Raw genomic sequence first — 20,389 nt, forward strand, 5'->3', positions numbered from 1 at the left:
CTTAACCAAGAGATGTCATTTTTCAGTGGAATTCCCATTCTGCTTCAGAGGCCTGATCTAAAAAAAGAACAACTCTCACAGGCATTTTTCCACACCTGGTGATAAGCAGGAAGGTGTTAAATCCCCAGCTCCCCATTCCTCTCTGGCGATGGGCAGTTACTGCAGGGGCAGCCGTCTTCCTGCAGCACTGCGGCTCCCCAGGGCAATTCTACTTTTGGAGACAGCCTCCTGGAAGGATGCAGCCTTTCATCAGGTCAACACCTCTCCCATGTGCAAGCGTTGCAACCTGGCCACACGCTTCCCCTTTGTTGGGGGAAGAGAGGGAAACGGATGTGTTTGGCTTCTGGAAAAGCTTTGGTCTGTGATGAAAAACATCCTGCACACAGTAAAAGAAACAGTGAAGTAGTTTTGGAAAGGCCTGGCATGTTGCTGTATCTCAAGAAGAGCCTCACAGAAATGGTACTTTCCTGTTATTGTCAGTCATATAGGCTGTGTATGCTATTAGAGATATCAGGGATGTTGGATTTGAAGGTAGTATTTCAACCCGGCTGCTCTCCTCAGCTGAAACCACTGCAGCAAGCTGAAGTGATACATGCAGCACTCAGCTAGCACCTGCACCAGCTTGGGTCAGAGGCAACAGCACTGGCTCTGAAGGGCTGGGGCCACCAGACCCAGGCACCTTTGGCCACAGGTGAGTGCACTGAATTGCAAAAGCACCTGGCCACAGGGGTGCTTTGTGGCAAGCAACTTCACAGGATGAACCACTCAAGTCAGTGAGGTGGTATCATGTCCTTTATAAGTGCCTAAGGTGACATTGATAGGGTTAACAACTGACAATGCATGTAACACCTGCTTCTATCTCGTAGTCTGTAAGCTTTTTAAAAATATAAGTAAATAAAAGAAGTCTTCTTTCTTGGCTTCACAAGTTAACAGGGAAAACACTGGCAGTGATGTTTCCAAGCCTACAAAGATGCTGGCTTGACATCTAACACCTGAGACCCCAGATGCCCACCTCAGCAAGGTGACCACCCATGAGCCGGGACATGCATTTGACACCACATGCATGAACACAGACCCAGACAGACAGACAGACATCCTCCCCAGGCTTGGCCTGCCTGCAGCCAGATACCTGCCATCCCTGCCCATGGCAATGCCTGGCCTCAGTGCTCATAGCAGCCTGCATTTGCCCATAACTTAATGCAGCACGGCTCTTGGTTAAAACTTTCAGGTGAGCTATTAAAGTGCCTTATTCACAGTGTTGCATCACCAGCCCTAAGCCTTATCAGCTCTTAGCAGTGTAAACCAGTGATCCCTGCTGACAACAGCCCTGCACCACACGCTGCTAGCACCAACACAGCCTCTTCTGCTGCACCTTTCCCTTCCCAAACACTCACCCCAGCTCTAAGACTGGCTCTCCCACACATTTGCCTGATAGCTCTTGTGCCTATGACACTCCCTCATGTGGTCTAGATCTGGAGGTATTGTGAAGATGCTGCTCAAACACTAGATGAAGGGGCAATGCTTAAAAGTAATGCACTGTCCACTGTTAATTTACCTGCAATGCAAGCAGCACACCGGGGCAAGCTCTCATTGTTAAATCTCAGTACAACAGAGCAGAATCTCACGGCGTTTGTCATAAGTGATTCTCCTAAACAGTAAAAATAAGTGATTCTTTTACTGTTAAGCAGGTATCTTATTTGTATCTTATTTACTAGATTTTTTTCCATGTTAGATAAAATAAACTGTGGACAACCATGAGAAGAGTGACCTAGCCAACAACTAGTAAGCCCCAGGTTTGTCATCTATGTTAACTGCAGCTGGATGGTATTTCTACCCTTTTATTTTACAGCATGAGTGATTTTGGCAGCAGAATAATATCTTTAAAAACATTTAGACATTGCTTAATCAAATGATACAAAATTACATAAAAATGTTCTACATTCTTTTGCCAGACAAAGCTCCATGCAATGGATATTACCTTTTTTGATATCAGATTCAACAGTAAAATTTAGAATACTCTTTAGGCAGCTCCTGAAAATTATAACATAAAATAAGATACGAGCTCCCTCACCTCAATTTCCAGCCAATAACTCAGAGAGGACTGCTTTAGTGGTGCTTACCCTTGCCCGCAGATGACACATGGCAAAGAAGTATCTGAATAAAATTACATTAATTCTTTTCATGTCCTTTTTTCTTTTTCCCCCTTTTTTTTGTAGCACTCTGTTGCTGGGTTTCTTTTTAGAGAGTGCAATGATGTATGGGGGAGTTCCTGACTTTCAGTCAGCTGTGGCCCCCGCTGAGATCAGGGAACAAATCTGTGCTAAATTAGGCATGAAGTAAAGCAATCTAGTGATTATACCACCTGGTAAAGGGCTACTGTCAATTTGCAGAAAATAAGGAGGACTCATACCAAGGTAAGGGTTTATGCCACTCTGAGACTACATTGATATGTACTCAAAGTGTGCAATCAGTTAGGGTCTTCTCTGTCCCCTCCAATGCTAACACATGTGTAGATGTCACATTATCCAAAGTGATTTCTAATTCACCTCAATCTTTTGTATGTGAAAGCACAGACCTGCAGAAAAGGCAGGAAGAGACCATCTAATGAAAGGCCAGCTCAAGTATTCCTATGTTATAATTAGCAGAATTTGGTCTAACCTGCTTTTAGTAACACCTCACAGCAAGCAGTATTTCTAGTTTCATCTATCTTCAGCATTAGAAGGGTTTATTTTAATTTCCAGCTGCAGTGTAAACCCATTATTTCTTTTCCCATCCGCAGTGGATATAGCAAACTATTTATTCCCTTCATAGCTACGATTTATGTATTTGAAGACTTATTTATGTCCTCCACACTTCAACATCTGTGCTCTAAGTACACCCAGCTACTTCTGCACTTCAGATGTAGCGCACTATGTTTGCTCCTGTTTTCTAGGCTCTCTTGGATTGGGCTGGGTTTTTTCTTTCTTTCTTTCATTTTTTAGAGAGGCACCCAAGACTGAATATAGTTCTTCTAAAGTCTTAAATAATTGCATACCCCATAATCATGTTGCCTTCTTTCTACAACAGCATAATCTTCCATTTATTTCCAGTCATACTCCATTTGCAATCTACTCTCAGCCCCAGATCCACTTTTTCAGTTCTGCAGCATATCAAGCTCACCCACATCTCACATTTGTTCTCACAACTATTCCTATGTATGTGCAAAACTTCACTTACGTCTTTATGGCCCATTGAATTCTTTATTTTCCAAACAATTTATCCAACTTGCCAACACTGTTTGGAATACTAAATTTGACTTCCACTGTCTTGTAGATTCTGTCATTCCTGCAACAGTTAATCATGTTGTAGAGGTTAAGTCTTAAGTTAGGAGGCCGCAAACAGAGAAAGTAATTTTTGTAACACTTATAGTAATATAGGGAAATATCATTCTAAAAGAGTATGTTCATACAGTCATAAACTACATCCATTTGGTTTGTACCATTATGAATTATTTTAGTTCCTATTAGTAGACAGCCCACACAAAAATCTGGAAATACTACTGCTTTCTCATGAAAACTCTATTTCATGCACCAACTTCTTGACTGTAAGATGTCAGAGATCTATGAAAGGCAGCGGGAAGGTAAAGCCCCTTTCCACTGGCTGCAAAATCTAGGCATTTCTACCTGCCACCAGGTGAGATCAGAGAGACACAACAGATGCTGTGCCTCTACAAGCTGTGAGCTATGCAAACACAAGCAATGCTGCTGCCATGCTTCAGAATACCAAAGCTGAGAGGCAACATGGTTTGGTTTTAAATTAAACCTCTATTTAAGACTTTTTTGTTAAACAATGGGGAATTAAATGCATCACACAGAGGCAAAGTGTAATGTCACAGCCAGGCACCCCAGGGCCCCTCGAGTGGCTCCTATTTCACCCCCCGCCTGACAGGATAACTCTATCAGGCTAAAGTGATGACCAAATTGTGCCTTTATGTTTCACTAGAGACTGATTAACACATCTCCCAGGTGAAAACTGCCCTCTGCTGCTCAGCACCAGGTGAGGCCCTGAACCCTCTCCCACCATGGCCCCAGGCAGAGCTCTGTGGACTCCATCATGCTGGCCTTCTCTGGCAGCACTGCAGGCTGCAGCATCATCATCCCATGGAAGGAGAGGGTCTTGAACCTGAGAAGAGCCCTAGCACCCATTCTGGCAGAGTGGCAAAGGCCTGAGTTGTGACCAGGCTCTGGCAGACTGCAAGTCCCAGGCTCACTGGTTGAAGGCATCTCCAGGGAAGCTTTGCTCTTTCAATCTGGGAGGTGACCCTCAGGCTGTGATCCGGGGTGTAAAGGCTTGCAGTCTGAGGAATACTGCAGGTTTAAGGTGGAACTGGAAAAATATCTGCACATCTGGCCAGTTGCCATTGTATATCTGCATGCTCAAGAAAAATCCCAACTGGAAGTCTAGGATCAGTGAAATGATTTGCAAAGGAACTTCTTCTTCTGGCCTAGAAAATTTAAGCCCAGCATGACATCTAAAGCCCCTTTTTGCAAAGACCAAAATAGGTCACATTTGATGTGTGTATATAAGGTAATCCCTGGGATCAGTGAGGAGTCCAAAAGCATCTGGCCTTCACACCTAACGCAGGCCAACACACCTTTAGCTGGATGCAGTAATAAAATGCATTTTTGAAGTGCAGAGCATCCTGGCTACCACAGATACAGACAGGTATACACCACCCCACCCCCCACCCCTGCAGGCAGGCTGGACCACTCTGGGCTTCAGATAATTGCTGGGTCTTTCAGAGGCTGCCTGCCAGACCCACAACAGGCTGTGTTCACAGAAGTTCAAAAGTTGTCATCTCAGGGTGATATTTCAGTAACCTGATGAAGTTACTTGCCAAAGTTTCTGTCCCCTAAGATTTTTAAAAAATCTTAGCTTTTCTCTTTGTTCAGAAAAGTCTGCATCTGATTGTGTGATAGTTTCTGCCATTCTAGCATTAGTTAATTTGAGAGGTTTTCATCTTTTTGAGGTTTTCCACTTTCCTACAAATTGCTTTCTTGATCCCTTTCATGTTAGGAGGCTTATCTATACAGGCTATTTAAGGAATGCACCTGTGCTAAAGCAAAGGGACCTTGTCAAATAAATCTCCAGCACTTGGTTTGAAGCAGAAAGCTAGAAGATTACCATTGTAAGTGGCATGATTATACTCAGTGAAGTGCAGTTTTATTTCCACTCTAACTTTTGTGTAAAAACACTAGTCTATGGCAGGCAGCCAGAACAAAGACAACTATGGACTCAGCTAGACTAACATTACACATCAGAAGGAAATAAGTATCTAGCTGCCATTAGGCTCAAACACCACAACTTTTCTGCACACAAAGGATGAACTCCCACTCTCAGTGAAACAAGCCAGAGTGCTTTTGCCCCTTTGGAGCCAGCTAGGCTGGCAGCACATTGCAGCATCCCCACCTTGCCCCCACTTCTGCAGCATCCAAGAACCTGAGACCAATACCCACCATTTATATTATAACTACTTATCATATGTTGATAGCAAGGCCAGATGACCTACATACAAAGAAGAAACAAGCTACAGGTGATTGAACTAACCTCCATTACTGTCTTCTTCAGATGCCAGATTCAAGGATGGTCAATTCTCTTCAGGGCAGAGACCCCTTCTGCACAGGAATAAATAAGGAAACTTGCTCAGTTGCTCTTTCCAAGGGAGAACAGAGAAAGCTGTGTTTTCACAAAGAGTCATTTTTTCAGCAGCATAAAACAGAGTTCTCTCTCTCAAAGGCTGGCTATCTTATTAAAATAAAAAGCAGTCAGCCAGGACAGATTAGGACAGATAAGAACAAAATAAAGCTCATAAAGTAAGTGTGCATGCAACCTGCATGTACAACGTAATTAGTCTTAGTAAGTCATTATGACATTGATACACACACAAATATATACACACGCATATATATATATTTATATGTACACATATGGGGAGAGGGCACACCACACAAAGGAAAAGTCAAGTTCCTCTTGATGCCCCTTGTCCAATTTATAGACATTAAACTACCCCAAGATGGCACTGTCGGGTAGCGTTTCCTCTACCAGCACCAGCAACCCCTCAGAACTGTCTTTGAAGTAATCACAGGGATCCCTGTAAGCATTTTCTTAAAATTTTATTTTTTTTTTTTTGGTCTGTCTGACGAGCTCTTCCTGGGCACTTTCCATTTCTCAGCAGCACTCATTGCATCTCCATGTTAAGTTAATCAGTGATTCAAGTTGGGACTTTGATGCTCTGGGATCTGTCAGAACACCTTACAGCAGCAGCGAGGTTGACAGCAATTCTCATACCCTCAGATCTAAGTGCCAACATGAGGGGACACAGGCTGGAGAGTCTGCACTGACATGTACACCCTGCCAGTACACTTCGCAGTGATGGAGAAATTCGTGCTATAGGCCGCAGAAACCTCAAGAAAAACACCAAGCTAAGCAAACACGCGAGCCATGGGTATGCTAACTGCCATTACTGAGGTGAGACAATACCAGTATGAGAAACTGTCTCCAACTCACGTCTCAAATAGCCTTGTCCGTGGGACAGCAACATTCATTTTGGCCATACTGCGAGGGGCCAGAGCTGGTCCTGCTTCTCTGCAGTCCTTCGAGACATTCCTTATTAATGCACAGCTGAATACACACTGGTCTGAAAACAATAAAGAGGTAGTAGCAACTTGGCAACACATAAACTAAAATGGGAAAGACCCAGAGTGCAAAGCTGACATGCATTAATGAAACGGGGTACATCTCATATCTGGAAAATATTACTTTTAGGCCAATCCATGATTTTCATTTGACTCTAATCATACAATAATAGAATTGTTTAGGTTGGAAAAGACCTTTAAGATCATAGAGTCCAACCGTCAACCCAACACCACCATGTCCACTAAACCATGTCTTGAAGTGCCATGTCTACATGTTTTGTTGAACACCTCCGGGGTGGTGACTCCACCACTTCCCTGGGCAGCCTGTTCTAATGCCTGACAACCCTTTCAGTAAAGAAATTTTTCCTAATATCCAACCTAAACCTCCCCTGCCACAACCTGAGGCCATTTCCTCTCGTCCTATTACAAGTTAATTGATAGAAGAGACCAGCACCCACCTCACTACAACCTCCTTTCACGTAGCTGTATAGAGAAGGATAAGGTCTCCCCTCAGCCTCCTCTTCTCCAGACTAAACAACCCCAGCTCCCTCAGCTGCTCCTCATAAGACCTTCACCAACTTGGTTGCCCTTCTCTGGACACACTCCAGCACCTCAATGTCTTTCTTTTAGTGAGGGGCCAAAAACTGAACACAGTACTTGAGGTGCGGCCTCACCAGTGTCAACTACGGGGGAACAACCACCTCCCTGCTCCTGCTGGCCACACTATTTCTGATACAGGCCAGGATGCCATTGGCATTCTTGGCCACCTGGGCACACTGCTGGCTCATATTCAGCTGGCTGCCAACCAGCACCCCCAGGTCTTTTTCTGCCAGGCAGCTTTCCAGCCACTCTTCCCCAAGCCTGTAGCACTGCATGGGGTTGTTGTGACAAAGTGCAGGACCCAGCACTTGGCCTTGTTGAACCTCATACAGTTGGCCTTGGCCCATCGATCCAGCCTGTCCAGATCCCTCTGTAGAGCCTTCCTACCCTCAAGCAGATCAACCCTCCCTCCCAGCTTAGTGTCATTGGCAAACTTACTGAGGGTGCATTCAATCCCCTCGTCCAGATCATTGATAAAGATACTAAAGAAAACTGGCCCAAATATAGAGTCCTGGGGAACACCACCTGTGACCAACCACCAACTGGATTTAACTCCGTTCACCACAACTCTCTGGGCTCAGCCATCCAGCCAGTTTTTTACCCAGCAAAGTATACACCTGTCTAAGCCATGAGCCACCAGCTTCTCAAGGAGTAAATTCATTGCAGTTACAAGCTTGAGTGTGTAGGGCTTCCTTTCCAGAAACGTCAGTCCCTACACTGAGGAGAGATGGATGAAGAGTTAAAAGAAATGGAAAAAATGCAGTTTCCACACAAGTCAGCTCTTTTTTTAGTCCAAGCCATTGGACAGAAATGGGACTTTCAGAAACTTGTAAGTATTGAGAGTGCATAGATCCTGCAGATGAGGCAGCTTCTACCCCTTTGTGCATGGCCGTCTGTGTGAAGTTACAGGAATGACTGTGCAAGGCACAAGCATGCAGTGCAGCTGCTGCTGCTTTCCTGCACTGGCATCCCTCTGCGCCAGATTGCAGTGATGGTTGTTGACTTCCATCATCCAGAAGGAAGATTGTGATGCTCCAGTCAACAGTGCTCAGGTAACACTCAGTATAATGAAAATACACAGAAAATAATTTTCATTATGTGTTTTGTTACCAAATGCAAGGCAAAGGCTGAGAAGATATTTTTCTATGAAAAAAAAAAGTAGATCTAGATACACCATATATCAGAGTATTATGTTACATGGTGTAGATGGGTGAGCATAATGTGGCGCTCTGATCTGATCACTGCCTGTGTCAGGAAAAAGAATAGTGTGCAATAACCACACACTGCCACTGGAATGGTAAGACAGAGCAGAGAAATATCCTATTTCACTGCAATATGATGTTGTAACCCACAGGAGCTTGAGTGCTCAGAAGGCCTGCTAAGGAGCCATGTGGTCTCCCTGCTCAGGTCCCAGGTTTGTATCCACACTGCTTTTAACCATTAGTTTCTTCTACTGGATGACTGTGAAATTAGTTGATGGTTTCATTTGAAACCTTAGTTTTGTGCACACCTACCATTTCCTTTGGTAGTGCCACTGCTCAGTGAGCACATCATCTTCATTAAACAAAATCTTTTCTCTGTTTTAAGAGATCAACACAGCAGCCTTGCATTTTTCCCTTTCCAGGGGTCTCCTCAAAAGACACAGTCTGTATATGTCCCATGGAAACACCTGTAAGAATTGCATGCATCTTGGTGGATGGCAATTGCTTGGGCTGTGCTTCATCAGCACCAGCCCAGCTATGCTGAGCAACCATAAACCCTCTCAACTGGCTGGGCGGCACAGGTGGGGTGTGCTGGTGAATCTCGTGGAGCAGACTGCAAAGCACATTCATGCAGGAAACTGTGTCTATTCTTACACAGTTTCACTAAAGCTGAGCTCACAGCTTGACTGGCTGCTCCTTCCTACAAATACCCAAGAAAAGTTATAGCTTACTGGTATGCCCACGACAAGAATTGCTTTTGGCCAGACACAGGCTTCTCTGTCCCTGCCTTGGAGGAGGGGTGGACTGGTCATGTAATGCATGTCCTCACTGGCACCTAGCTGTCACTGGCCATGTCTAAGAGGCCTTTTTGGCTCTGGAATTGAACTATGGTGAATTAGACAATTTCAGCTCAGCTGTAGACTGTGGGTGTCTGAAGTTACAAAGGAGATGCATGCTTGGTGTTCTTTTGGTGAATTTCTGATTCAGATACAGCTGAAAATATTCTGTACCTTAAAATATTACTCCCACAGTTCTGCTCATTCAACCATACTAGCATGAAACTGGCTGCTCACCAGACTGGCCAGTTCCTTTCCTCTCAACATACAACCCTAAGAAACCTTTGTGAGGTTTCTCAAATGCAGTCAGCAACAAATCTACACTCATAGCTGGCCAGCTCCAAGAACAACTGCACTTTTTGCTCTGTCCTGGGCTGCCTTTAAAGTTCTCTGCCTCATCTTGGAAAGGCTGAATGTGGCTGTTCCCCATAAAATACAGCAGTTGCCAGGTTTTCCGATTTCAAGTTTTGCAGTGTCCTGCACTTGCTGCAATAAAGTGGCTCCGTAAGAAAAACACAAGCCCCTAGCCATCCAAAGTTCACAACTACACAATTAAGATAGCTCACTGTAAGCCAGGCTTTAATTGCTTATGAAGATGAGGAAAAGAGTACTGAGCAACCCAAAAAGCACTAGTGTGAAGTGAAAGGCCTCCAGATAAAGAAAACACTGTATTCCAGCCCAAGTACACACAACAATTTCTAAGTCACCAATGAAAATTGAGCTTGTTCTTTAATTTACCTATTCTTTACACAGAAAGGGCATCAAGGCACATCTCTGGGTAGATGATAGCATCATGACCTCTTTGTGTAGTTCTTTCTGGGAGTGTGCTGCTGCTCAGCTGGAGTTAGATGAAGTCCCCAGCATCACCCCTCTTAAAATAAGGAGGCCAATCCCTTTTGGGGTAGCAAGGTCAAGACAACTTGTTAGCTTAACTCACTTTGGCCATCCAGTTTTTGAAACCTTTAAATACACACAAAAATATCAGAAAGCAGTCACAGCACAACACAGAAGATAACTTAGACTGAGGTCTGGACTGATAAGCCTTTTATTTCCCCAGCATCCAGCACTCTTCACAAGGACAAAGAAGACAGACAATTTTTCACTCACCTCCTAGGTCTCTACTGAGCAATGTCTTTTCCTGACTCTTTTTGTTCTGGATGATTAAGTCTTGTTATCTGAGATGATACTTTATAGCTGTCTGGGAGAACAAGAAGTCACATATGCCTTCAGAGTGGCACAGAAACACATTGGACCCCACCTTTGAAATTTGATTCATTTGCGCTTGAGCATCTTAATTCTAGATCTGAGACCTATCTTATTGCATTCTGGCCATTAAGGACAAGAAAACACAAATTTTAGACATTTGTGAAAGCTGAACTGCAAAGCTGCATTGCTGTATTTTCCATTAAAAAAGAACAACGGCGGAATTCATGATGCTGTAATGCAAATGAATGTGGTTTTGCACTGTATAAACGTGTTTCCTCTGAAAAAGATTTTGATTCCTTGAAAATGACCACTGCTGCATTCTGTTGCCTGACTTAGCAAGAGCAGCACTTATTGTACCTAGAGGATAGAAGATGGAGAAATCTCACCAACCTCTAAAAAAACCCTAACCACACAAAAAACCTACTCATCTTTGCCATAAGCCTTATGCATTTTTTTGCTCATACACTTCCTTTTAGTTACCCAGAGTTTGGTTTATGTTCTTCCAACCACTATTCATTTGCTAGCTGGAATGCAATATTGGGAAAAGGATAAGGCTGATAAGACTGTTGTCTCTAGGCAGGGCAAACGAGATACATCCAGCACATTTTAGTGGTTAATTACAAAAATAAACTGGAACAAACAAAGGCCTTCTTCCCATTGAAAACCTCAGAGCCATGCAGCTACCTGGGTCCCTAGAATTCAGCATTTAGCAAGTGGCAGTGCTGGGTGATAAAGGCACTGGGAACACAAAGGACTCACTGAAATAATTTCTGCTGAGCATATTCATGCTGAATGGAAGAAATTACAAAGTCACCAAAGACGGGGCAAACAAGCTCTGATTTCTCAGCCAATAATCTATCTGTAGGTGTGGGAGTGAGTGATTCATAATTTGCCCTCATTAAATATAATCTAGATAAAAGTTGTCCTAATTTAAACCAAAAAGGCCAATCTGCAAAAGAATGACTTACATGCTCACCAACAAATTACATGCTCACCTACAAGTGATGAACCCACACATATCACAAGCAAATTGCCAGCTTAGCAAATATGCAGTTGATGCATACAGAAATGTTGATTTTTTGTTTAGCTCTGATGTACCAAGTGATACTAAGTGGGAAGTTCATAGAGCCACAGGGAATGAATGTAGTGCTGGGAGTGAAGGCAGCACAAAGCATTAAAATTCATTTTAAAGCTAAGTCTGAAATATGCCTGCAGTGAGAGAATTAAAGAAGGACCCTCATTTCAGCTGCAACATGACACAGAATAATTCATTCAAAGGTCACACATAACTGTAGGGTATTTGTTTTCTGCTAATATTTAGTTGCACTCCGAGATTTCTTTTCGTGACTCCAGATTCATTACAGTCCATTGCTGAGACTTGTAGCTAGCCCACAGCTCTGAGAAGACAGAAGTTGAAAAGCCCTTGAAACCTCCCAATTCCATAAGGTGTTTCCCAAATGGTATGAATCATGTTACCTTAATTTCCTCTGTCATGTGATTTTCTTACAAGGTTTACCCAAACTTTGTTTGGGTTCTGCTTTTTTTTTTTTTCTTTTTTTTTCTCCTTCAAATCTCATTTTTAGATGAGACAGAAATAAAAAAAAATGTGTTAAGAAATTGCAAGTTTTTTCTTCTCCAAGTCCTGTGGTACAAATGCTAGTGCCACTTTTTCTGCAGGAAGTGCAGACTTTCCCCTGAAAGTCCAAATTACCTCCAAAGCCAGGTGGCAATTTGGAAAATGTTACTTGGAGCTTCCCTCCTCCCCCCCCCCCCCCCCCCCCCCCATATTTACTGCTGCAGCAAAGGGTTGCAGTGTGTAAGTGTGTAATGTGAAAGAGCAGTCCGCAAGTCAGAGGAGTGGCTCTCAGCACTAGCAAGTGACTTTCATGCTTCAGCCAGAAGGGTTCCAGAGACAATTTGCACTCATCCATATGAGGTGTCCATATGACACACACAGGTGAGTCCCTACTTAAGGTTTTATTCTTCTGCCAGTTTTGTTGCTTGGAGATAAAATTACTGTATATGAGAATGTCACATTGTCATCAAATGGCAGGTAACTTTTTTTCAGTAAATTACGTCATTTTATGTAAAAGCGAACATCCATTTGATGCCAGTCCCAACCAAGCCACAGGTGGCCAGAACCTGAGGAGACCAGCAGCTTTGGGTCCTTTGCTATGTCCCACCCTTTTCTGCTATCTCCTGAAGACAGGAGTGGGTGAATGCCCCTGTATTCCTGCTGTTCACTCTTTGCAAGCACAATTACCCTTCCAAAAGGTGTACATTGCATGACACCTCCCAGAGCAGAGCTTCATCAGGAAAGTCCTATTGATGGAAAAGCCTTGAAAACTCATTTAAAGAAAAGCATGTCTTGGCTACTATACAACTTGTATGTAAGGCACTAGTTTAGTGCTCCATATACCTCAGTCCTCTTGCCAATAAGCATTTGTTTGCCAACTTGCAGTTATGAATCAAACACCTGAACTGGCTAAAACTTGCACATGCCCTTTAAATAGTTTTAACAGCTGCATGCGTGTAAGTAGCTGTTTCTTTCAGAAGCATGAGCGCTAAACTACTGATCTCCAGTATGCAAATTGAGCAGAAACTGGGGGAAGAAGTCCTCTTTCTATGACAGCCTCTCCTACAACTTTCCAATTCCCCATCTCCTATCCAGCTCAAGGAATAATTGGAAATTTGGAGGTAGCCACCACAAGCCCATAAAAGCTCTCAGCTGTTTCACACCAGGTAAAGTCCAGTCCAAAAGCAACCCAGGCTTCACAGACAAACTGCTCCCTGCCCTACATTGATTACTGACTGGAAACAGCTGACAATTCAAGTCTTTACACTCTTTCACCTTCACTTGTCTATATAAAAAACCAGTGTGTTTTGAAATAGGAAAAAAAAAGAGAGAGAAGAAAAGAAGGATGTGGTTATGCCATTTAGTAAGAGTACTGGTAGAGTATGGTCTGTAGGCAAATGCTGTCATGCTTTATAGAACAACCTGGACTGAAGCAATGCTGCTGATCTGCTTGCTGGGGTTCAGGTAAAGTAATTCATATTTTAACTAATAACTTTTTTTTCAATGATTTAATAGCAGCATTGATTGTAGAGCACTATTTTTAAGCTAGTTGGATGATTATTTCTTATAAAGATCAAACAGTAAAATCAAGCATGTAGTGTTGCTTAGCTTAGAGCAGAAAGAAAGATTTCTGCTTTAGTGGTAAGCATAAATATATTCTGTTGCAATCAAAATACTCAGAATAAAATGATAAGAAATTATCCAACTACAGATGAAATATACAGCAGATGTGGGGCTTACTGCTCTTCATTGCACTAAGCCATCTCGCTTTTCTCCTGTGCATCCACAAGAAAACAGTTTATAGCTAACATGACTAATGGTCTAGAAAACAGATATAAACGAAGTCTGCTTTACAGCAGTAACATTACTTGGTTTGTATTGATTTGGAGGGTAATTACAGTAAATGCTGTAAAAGTCCTTGCTGAAGCAGTGACCTGAATTTTCCTCATTCCTCTTTTGTAGTATAGCTAGATTAAGAACGATTGGCTTGCTGTGTTCTGTCATCTGATTATAATTTCCTTACTAATAAAGCTACACCTACACTTACAGTAAGTTATAGATTTTTATGATGAGGATATTCCTGCTAATGAAGCTTTCATGGGTAAGAATACCCTTAATCTGTCATCCCCCAATCTATGCTAACATACAGACTTGGGTGAATCCCAGCTAGAGCCAGATGAACTCAGATCTGAGCCACAAAGAGAAAACCATTCATGCATCTCGCTGTGCTGCAAAAAACCTAGCGAAGCTAATACTGTAAAACCTTGCTGTTCCATTTCCTAGGTCAGTATGCCTTTGCTGCTAGCTCCTGCTATTGGTAAACCCAATTAACATTTAACTAGTCCATAGGAAGTAGAAAATCCTCACTCAGTAGGAGAAATTTAGAACAAACGGGGCAGTGATGACACAGGGCCTGGACCAGCTAAGACACACTCCCTCAAATAGTGTTAATTACAGGTTCTTATGTTATCTTTTTGGCCTCTAGAAGTTGTCTGAAACAGTGCTAGAGCTGCAGGCAATTCCTTCAGGAAACTTGTGGAGGACAGAGGAATTTTCTTCAGAAGACTGGAAAAGGGCAAATGTGGTGCCTGCCCCTTAAGAAGGTGGAAAAGGAGGAGTTGGGAAATGGTAGATAACTAAGCCTGGCTTCAGTATTTGGAAAAATATTGGAATCTTCCACCGAAGAATCTGTTTGCAAGCACCCAGAAGACAACACAACTGTAAGTAACAATCCACACAGATTCATCTGATAATGACTGAAATAGGAGTAATTTGACTTTCTTCTGTGACACATTGGCAGCACTGAGGGACAGGGTATAGGAGAGGGAAATAGGCTTCAAAGACTGTCTCTGAAGAAATTCTCCTAACCAAACGAAGGAAACATGATCTGTATGAAACTTATATATGATTAGTGTGTACCCACTGAGATACTAATCAGTCTCTACCATACAGGAAAGATATATTTGGTACAGTTCAGTGTCATCAGTATTTTTACTAATAATTTGGACAATGCAGTAAAGATTATGTTTATGAAATGACTGCAAGGTTGTTTGTCAATGAAAATGACTCTTCAAATAATTTTGGGCAAACATATTACTCAGTGTAAACTGTTTGCAAACAATTCCTTTGGATTATTCAAGAGGTGACGTTTAAATTTGAGGGGAGGCAAAATGATAAAAAAAACCAAGTTTTGAGAATCAGGCACTCCATTTGAGTACTTGAAATTACCAGTTTAAAGGCTGGGTAACGTTTTCTTGAAATTAACCATTTTCAGGACTAATGCTATATGTAATTTTGTACTAATGAATTCTAAAAAAAAAAAAGGCATTCAGTGAAATAGAAACCCAGTAAAAGTAGAATTAAAACTCATACTGTTAAGAGACATCACAAGAAATTTTCTGATATATTTATATTGCACACAAAGTGCTGGATTAAGAAGCTGTCACTCCCCCAAAATGTTTAATGGCATCTGATTTTTCCACAGCTAAATGGATGCCTTTGGGTCACAGGACACAGGCTTATACAACAACACAACATTCCTATTTCCTCTTACCTGTCCTAGCCTTACATGACAGCAGCATCTGCCTACAATAATCCCTTGTACATGTGGCACCAATGCATCTCCACCTTCACTGGAATTCTCTCACCTCTAATGTATCACAATCACATGATTTTCTAAGCAGCTGCTGCACATTGCTGGCTCAGAGGGATTGTGTCAATCTCAGATTGACTAACAAACCAAGTTTTTCTTTTTGTTCTCATTTCTGACAGATAAATCCACTGATAACAATCAGATTTCCTTTTGCTATTTCCTAAGTTCACAAAGCTGTGACAGTCCCACTCACGCAGCTCAGTCCAGTTCTCTGGAAGAGGCAGTCAGATCCGGCCCCTGACCAACAGCACCTCCTTGCAGGTCAAACTTGCTCCTACAGTGGGGTCACTCGGGGAAACACCGCCAAGGAGTAGTCTTGGGGAATTTGTGCATCCCCCTAGTAACCTCCATGCAGCCTGTTTGTAGTCCTCATCAGCATTCTTGAAACCATTTCCTCACCTAATTAACAGCCCTTGTTCTAAACTCCATTTTTTTCTACTGCTATTTAGTTATTTCTAGTACACTTTACTGAAATGCAGGTGCCTTTGATCTTCGGCCTTTCCCTTATCTGAAGAAGCAGACAATTCATCAAAGATAATGGTCTGGCAAGATCTGTCAAAGCCTTGTGTAGTAGTTTTCCTCAGAAATCTGTACAAAGCTTTGACTCAACCGTTATAGAAGTGCTTTAATCACATTTAACACTCTTTCCTTCAACTGATAAACTAGATGGATCCTTTTCCAGATACACTAATAACATACATACTTTGTAACAATTACTGGGTGGGACCTTCAGCTTTACCTGCCTCCTCTTTCCATAGTCTGAGCTGGAAATAAACTGTTTTCACTAATACGAGCATGTTAATCTCTGAGTGCACTCTGTATTCAGATGCAGTTATTCCCATCATCACCCGCTGATTCCTGTAAGTCATCCCACCTCTGACCTCCAGCACAGTATCAGCATCCATATGAAAAGCAAAGGTATAAGATTTGGCACAACCCAAGGCCATCTCCTCAGTTAATATTTAGCAAATCTACTTGTTCTCCATTTCTCTCTCTCCCTCTCTCTTTTAATATATTTTATTTTAGCCATGTAAACAAAAAAATCTTTCACTAATTGTTTTTTGGTTTCTTTAGCAAAGTCCAGCTCCATTTGGTAGTGCTTATGAGCTACCTATCATTTTTTGTCCTCCAAAGCAGAGATTCCCCTCTTGATCAAATTATTCTTAAAACTTACTCCTGAAATTTCTTTTGAGCTACTTGGTTGGCTGAGCTGGACTGAATACCAATTTATTCTCTTTCATTAGGATTTTTTGTGATTTTGATGTAAAGAAGTTATCAAAAAAGCACTTCTAAGGCATAGTTTGTAAAGCACATGTGTATTTTTAAGAATGGTGATAACACTTATTCCACACAAATTATACTTTTTTAAAGAATTGCATTATCAAGATGTCAAGCCTTCCATTTGTTAATCTTTGCCAGATTATCTAAAATAATCAGTTAAAATTTAATGTACTTGCAAACTCAAAATTTAAAGAATGCTGAAAGTTAAACACAAGCTAGAAAACACGCTTACTCGATTTGTACCTAGATAAAAGATCAGTCTTCTTAAGCTGACCTTCTAGAAAACTGCATCCAGTACAAGCACTATATGAAATTAAAATATCCATATAAATGTGGGTGTAGTAAAAACCCACCAGCAAAAGCTACTGATGCATAGGGAATCACAGGTATAAGAGCAAAATCCCAGCTAACAGTTTGACTTGCCTTAATATGGAACAATAATTTCATTAATTTCTGTGTAGTGAAGAAACTGAACATAAGCGTTACAGAAGTTTCAATATATGTACAAGTTACTAGAGATACCCAGTACACTTTAGAGTTTTTGAAAACATATGCTTGAATTGGTCAGTGTCTTCAATATCTGAATGGGATTACCTTAAAAGGCATGGTAGTCAGTGGGTGCAGACTACCTGTCATTGAGAATCAGGCTCCTTTATAATAATAGAAAGCTCTGTGCTAGAAATGAGGATTCACTTTCAGTAATAGCCAAAGACTGATCAGGTGTATAGCCCAGAGTCATGTTTTAAAGTATCTTGCTCTGATATATCAAGGCATTAACTGGGAGCCTTACGCATTTCCAACCTGTTCTCTCTGTCATTTTAGGGGAGAAATGACCAACAGCAGCAGGGAATGCAATTTTACAGACATTGACAGAATAGCAAAGACGCTGCGGATGGGGATCTCCATTCCCACCTTCATTCTTGGGCTGGTTCTCAATACCCTGGCCCTCGCTGTGTTCTGCTGCTTTTGGAAGAAACAAACGAAAACCTCAGTTTACATGATCAATCTTGCGCTTGCAGATGTCTTGCTGCTTCTCTCACTCCCGCTCAAGCTGTACTACTCTATCACAGCAGCACCCGGACTCCTGTGCTCATTCATAGAGTCTCTCTATTTCGTCAACACGTACGGCAGTATCTTCATCATTGTCTGCATTACTGTAGACAGATATATCTGCATAAGGCACCCATTTGAAGGTCGAGCTAACCAATCCCCCAAATGGGCTATCTTGATTTGCTGTTTCATTTGGGCAGTAGCTTGGCTTTGCAGCAGCCCAATGTATGTGTTTCACAAGAAAGATTGTTTTAAATGCTTTTACAACATGTCAGAGCAGGCGTGGAGCATCCCCCTCATTGTTTCTGTGGAAACCTTTGGATTTCTGATCCCACTCGCAGTAATGGTTTTCTGCTCTGCCCAAAACATATGGATTCTTCTGAATCACAAAAGTCAAGCTAAAAAGAAGGTAGAAGGCAGTGGCTCCTTACGAGTCATTATCATCAACCTCGTGGTGTTTTTGGTGTGCTTCACACCTGTCCACCTTGCAATCTGCCTACAGTGCCTGGTAAGACAGCATGTGATAGTGGACTGCAGTCTGAAACAAACCATCAGCCTCTTCATTCAGGTGTCAATGATACTAGCTAACCTGAACTGCTGCCTGGATGCCATCTTTTATTACTTTGCTGCAAAAGAATTTCGTGAGAAAACGCACCTGAAAAAGGTTATTGAACTGTGTCCTGTCTTTAAGCCCTGTGCAGCATGATGGCACTGCCTGCAGTGAAAGAACACCTCTTCCTCGGCTCCCACTTGCCTCACAGGACACCAACAGCATTATCCCTGACATAACAGTAGGGTCACCTTGGCCATGGCAGGGAGGGTGCAGGAGGGAGAAGGACAAAGTTTTTCTGGTGAATGTGAACCTGTTCTGTACTTTTCTTCCCTTTAAAGATGAAAGGAGAAAAATGTTGGGAAAAGGAACCAGCATTAGCAAAATGACAGACTGACCAAAAGAAGCATTAGCCTTCACAGTATCTAGTAAATGTGAAAGGCTTGCCAGAGGAAAACTACCCAGACCACTGGAATGCCACTTAAAATCAGCCTTTGCTGCACCTAATTGCTGCACCAGTTTCACGTTTGCCAACATGATCAGAAAGTTGCTGCTAAGGGCCAAACATAGAAATAACTATTCAAAACCGTCTTTCTAACTTAGAAGGTATCTGAGAGTTAAAAGGCAGTATCCGGCCAAATGTCTCACTGCTCTTTCCTTCCGTAAGATTTACAGAAGGTCACTGCCGGAGGTCATATGCTTTGAGCAGCTTGGTCAGCCTGGAGTAATTAATAATGAATCCTCCCTCCTGTAAGCATTATACACTGGTGAGGGCTGCTACATAGGACAGCAGCCCCTACTCTTCCATGGAGGATGGGCTGCCCAGTATACAACCCCAGCAGACTATCTTGGGTTCCAGCAATTCCTTGAGCAACAAACATTTCTGATTAACTTCCCTGAGGAATCAGCATGGTTTTCTCCTGCGATTTTAAAACTTTTTGTACATGAAAACCAAAAAGAACCCCTTCAAATATGGCATTTAATGAAAGACTGTACATGATTAACTGTATGCCATTAACTGTATTTCTACATCACTGTATTTCTATCAAAGATATAACATGATAAATGTATGTAATTCTTCTGCCTGTCTTCGCATTCTTTCTTGGAGGAGGGAAATTAGGAAAGCAAGCCCTGCATCACAGAAAAATAGGGAGTACCTGTCGGATAAAAACTCCTCACTCCCAGCTGGAACACTAGACCAGCTCTGTCCACCTCATTCCTTAGAGAAGTCCTTCTAAGCCTGTACTGTACACGTCACAAAACATCTCTGGACATGCCTCAGCCCTTCTTGGTCAGCACTTCTGGTATGTCACCACCCTTATGCTATTTGCAAGTTTGGCTCCGAGTCTAAACTAAAGGTTTCTTTGTTGCAATTTAAGCCTACCATTTCTTGTACCATTATGTTGGCATGGTTCATGCTCTTAGCCAGAAATACTTTCACAACAACAAGTCCATTTCTGTGCCTTTTAAAAACAGCTGTAAAAAATGGTCTAAGATTGCTTGTAATCAAGTCTTCATTCTGGGGCAGACATTCCCTTTATTCAAAATGTGAAAAGAAATTACCCTCTGTCTGGAGCAAATTAAAAAGAGAGGGGGCCAGTTTTGAAAAAACAATTTGCTGTCAATTGAATTCCATAGAAATGATTGATTGTGTAAGTGGGCAGCTGCACATATCTAATACTGGGCTTAATGTATGAGCATTTCAAAACTTGTTAATACTAAAACTACGACCACAGCTGAGGCATGCAAGGAGCTCAGAGGC

The 20,389-nt window shown here is 42.1% G+C and overlaps 1 protein-coding gene across 2 annotated transcripts; it reads left to right on the forward strand.

The window, feature by feature from the left end:
- Positions 1 to 2,305: 2,305 nt before the first annotated feature.
- On the forward strand, positions 2,306 to 18,922 carry GPR55 (G protein-coupled receptor 55). Of its 2 annotated transcripts, XM_049802208.1 has the most exons (3): positions 2,306 to 2,414; positions 14,580 to 14,814; positions 17,850 to 18,922. In XM_049802208.1, the coding sequence occupies exon 3, from the start codon at positions 17,857 to 17,859 to the stop codon at positions 18,781 to 18,783; it is 927 nt and encodes a 308-aa protein (XP_049658165.1). In that variant the 5' UTR covers positions 2,306 to 2,414; positions 14,580 to 14,814; positions 17,850 to 17,856; the 3' UTR covers positions 18,784 to 18,922. The 2 variants fall into 2 exon arrangements, with proteins under 2 accessions (XP_049658165.1, XP_049658164.1); XM_049802207.1 differs by lacking the exon at positions 2,306 to 2,414 and having other exon boundaries at positions 11,346 to 14,814.
- Positions 18,923 to 20,389: the final 1,467 nt, after the last annotated feature.

The sequence above is a fragment of the Accipiter gentilis genome, chromosome 6, assembly GCF_929443795.1.
Source record: "Accipiter gentilis chromosome 6, bAccGen1.1, whole genome shotgun sequence".
NCBI classification, from domain to species: domain Eukaryota; kingdom Metazoa; phylum Chordata; class Aves; order Accipitriformes; family Accipitridae; genus Astur; species Astur gentilis.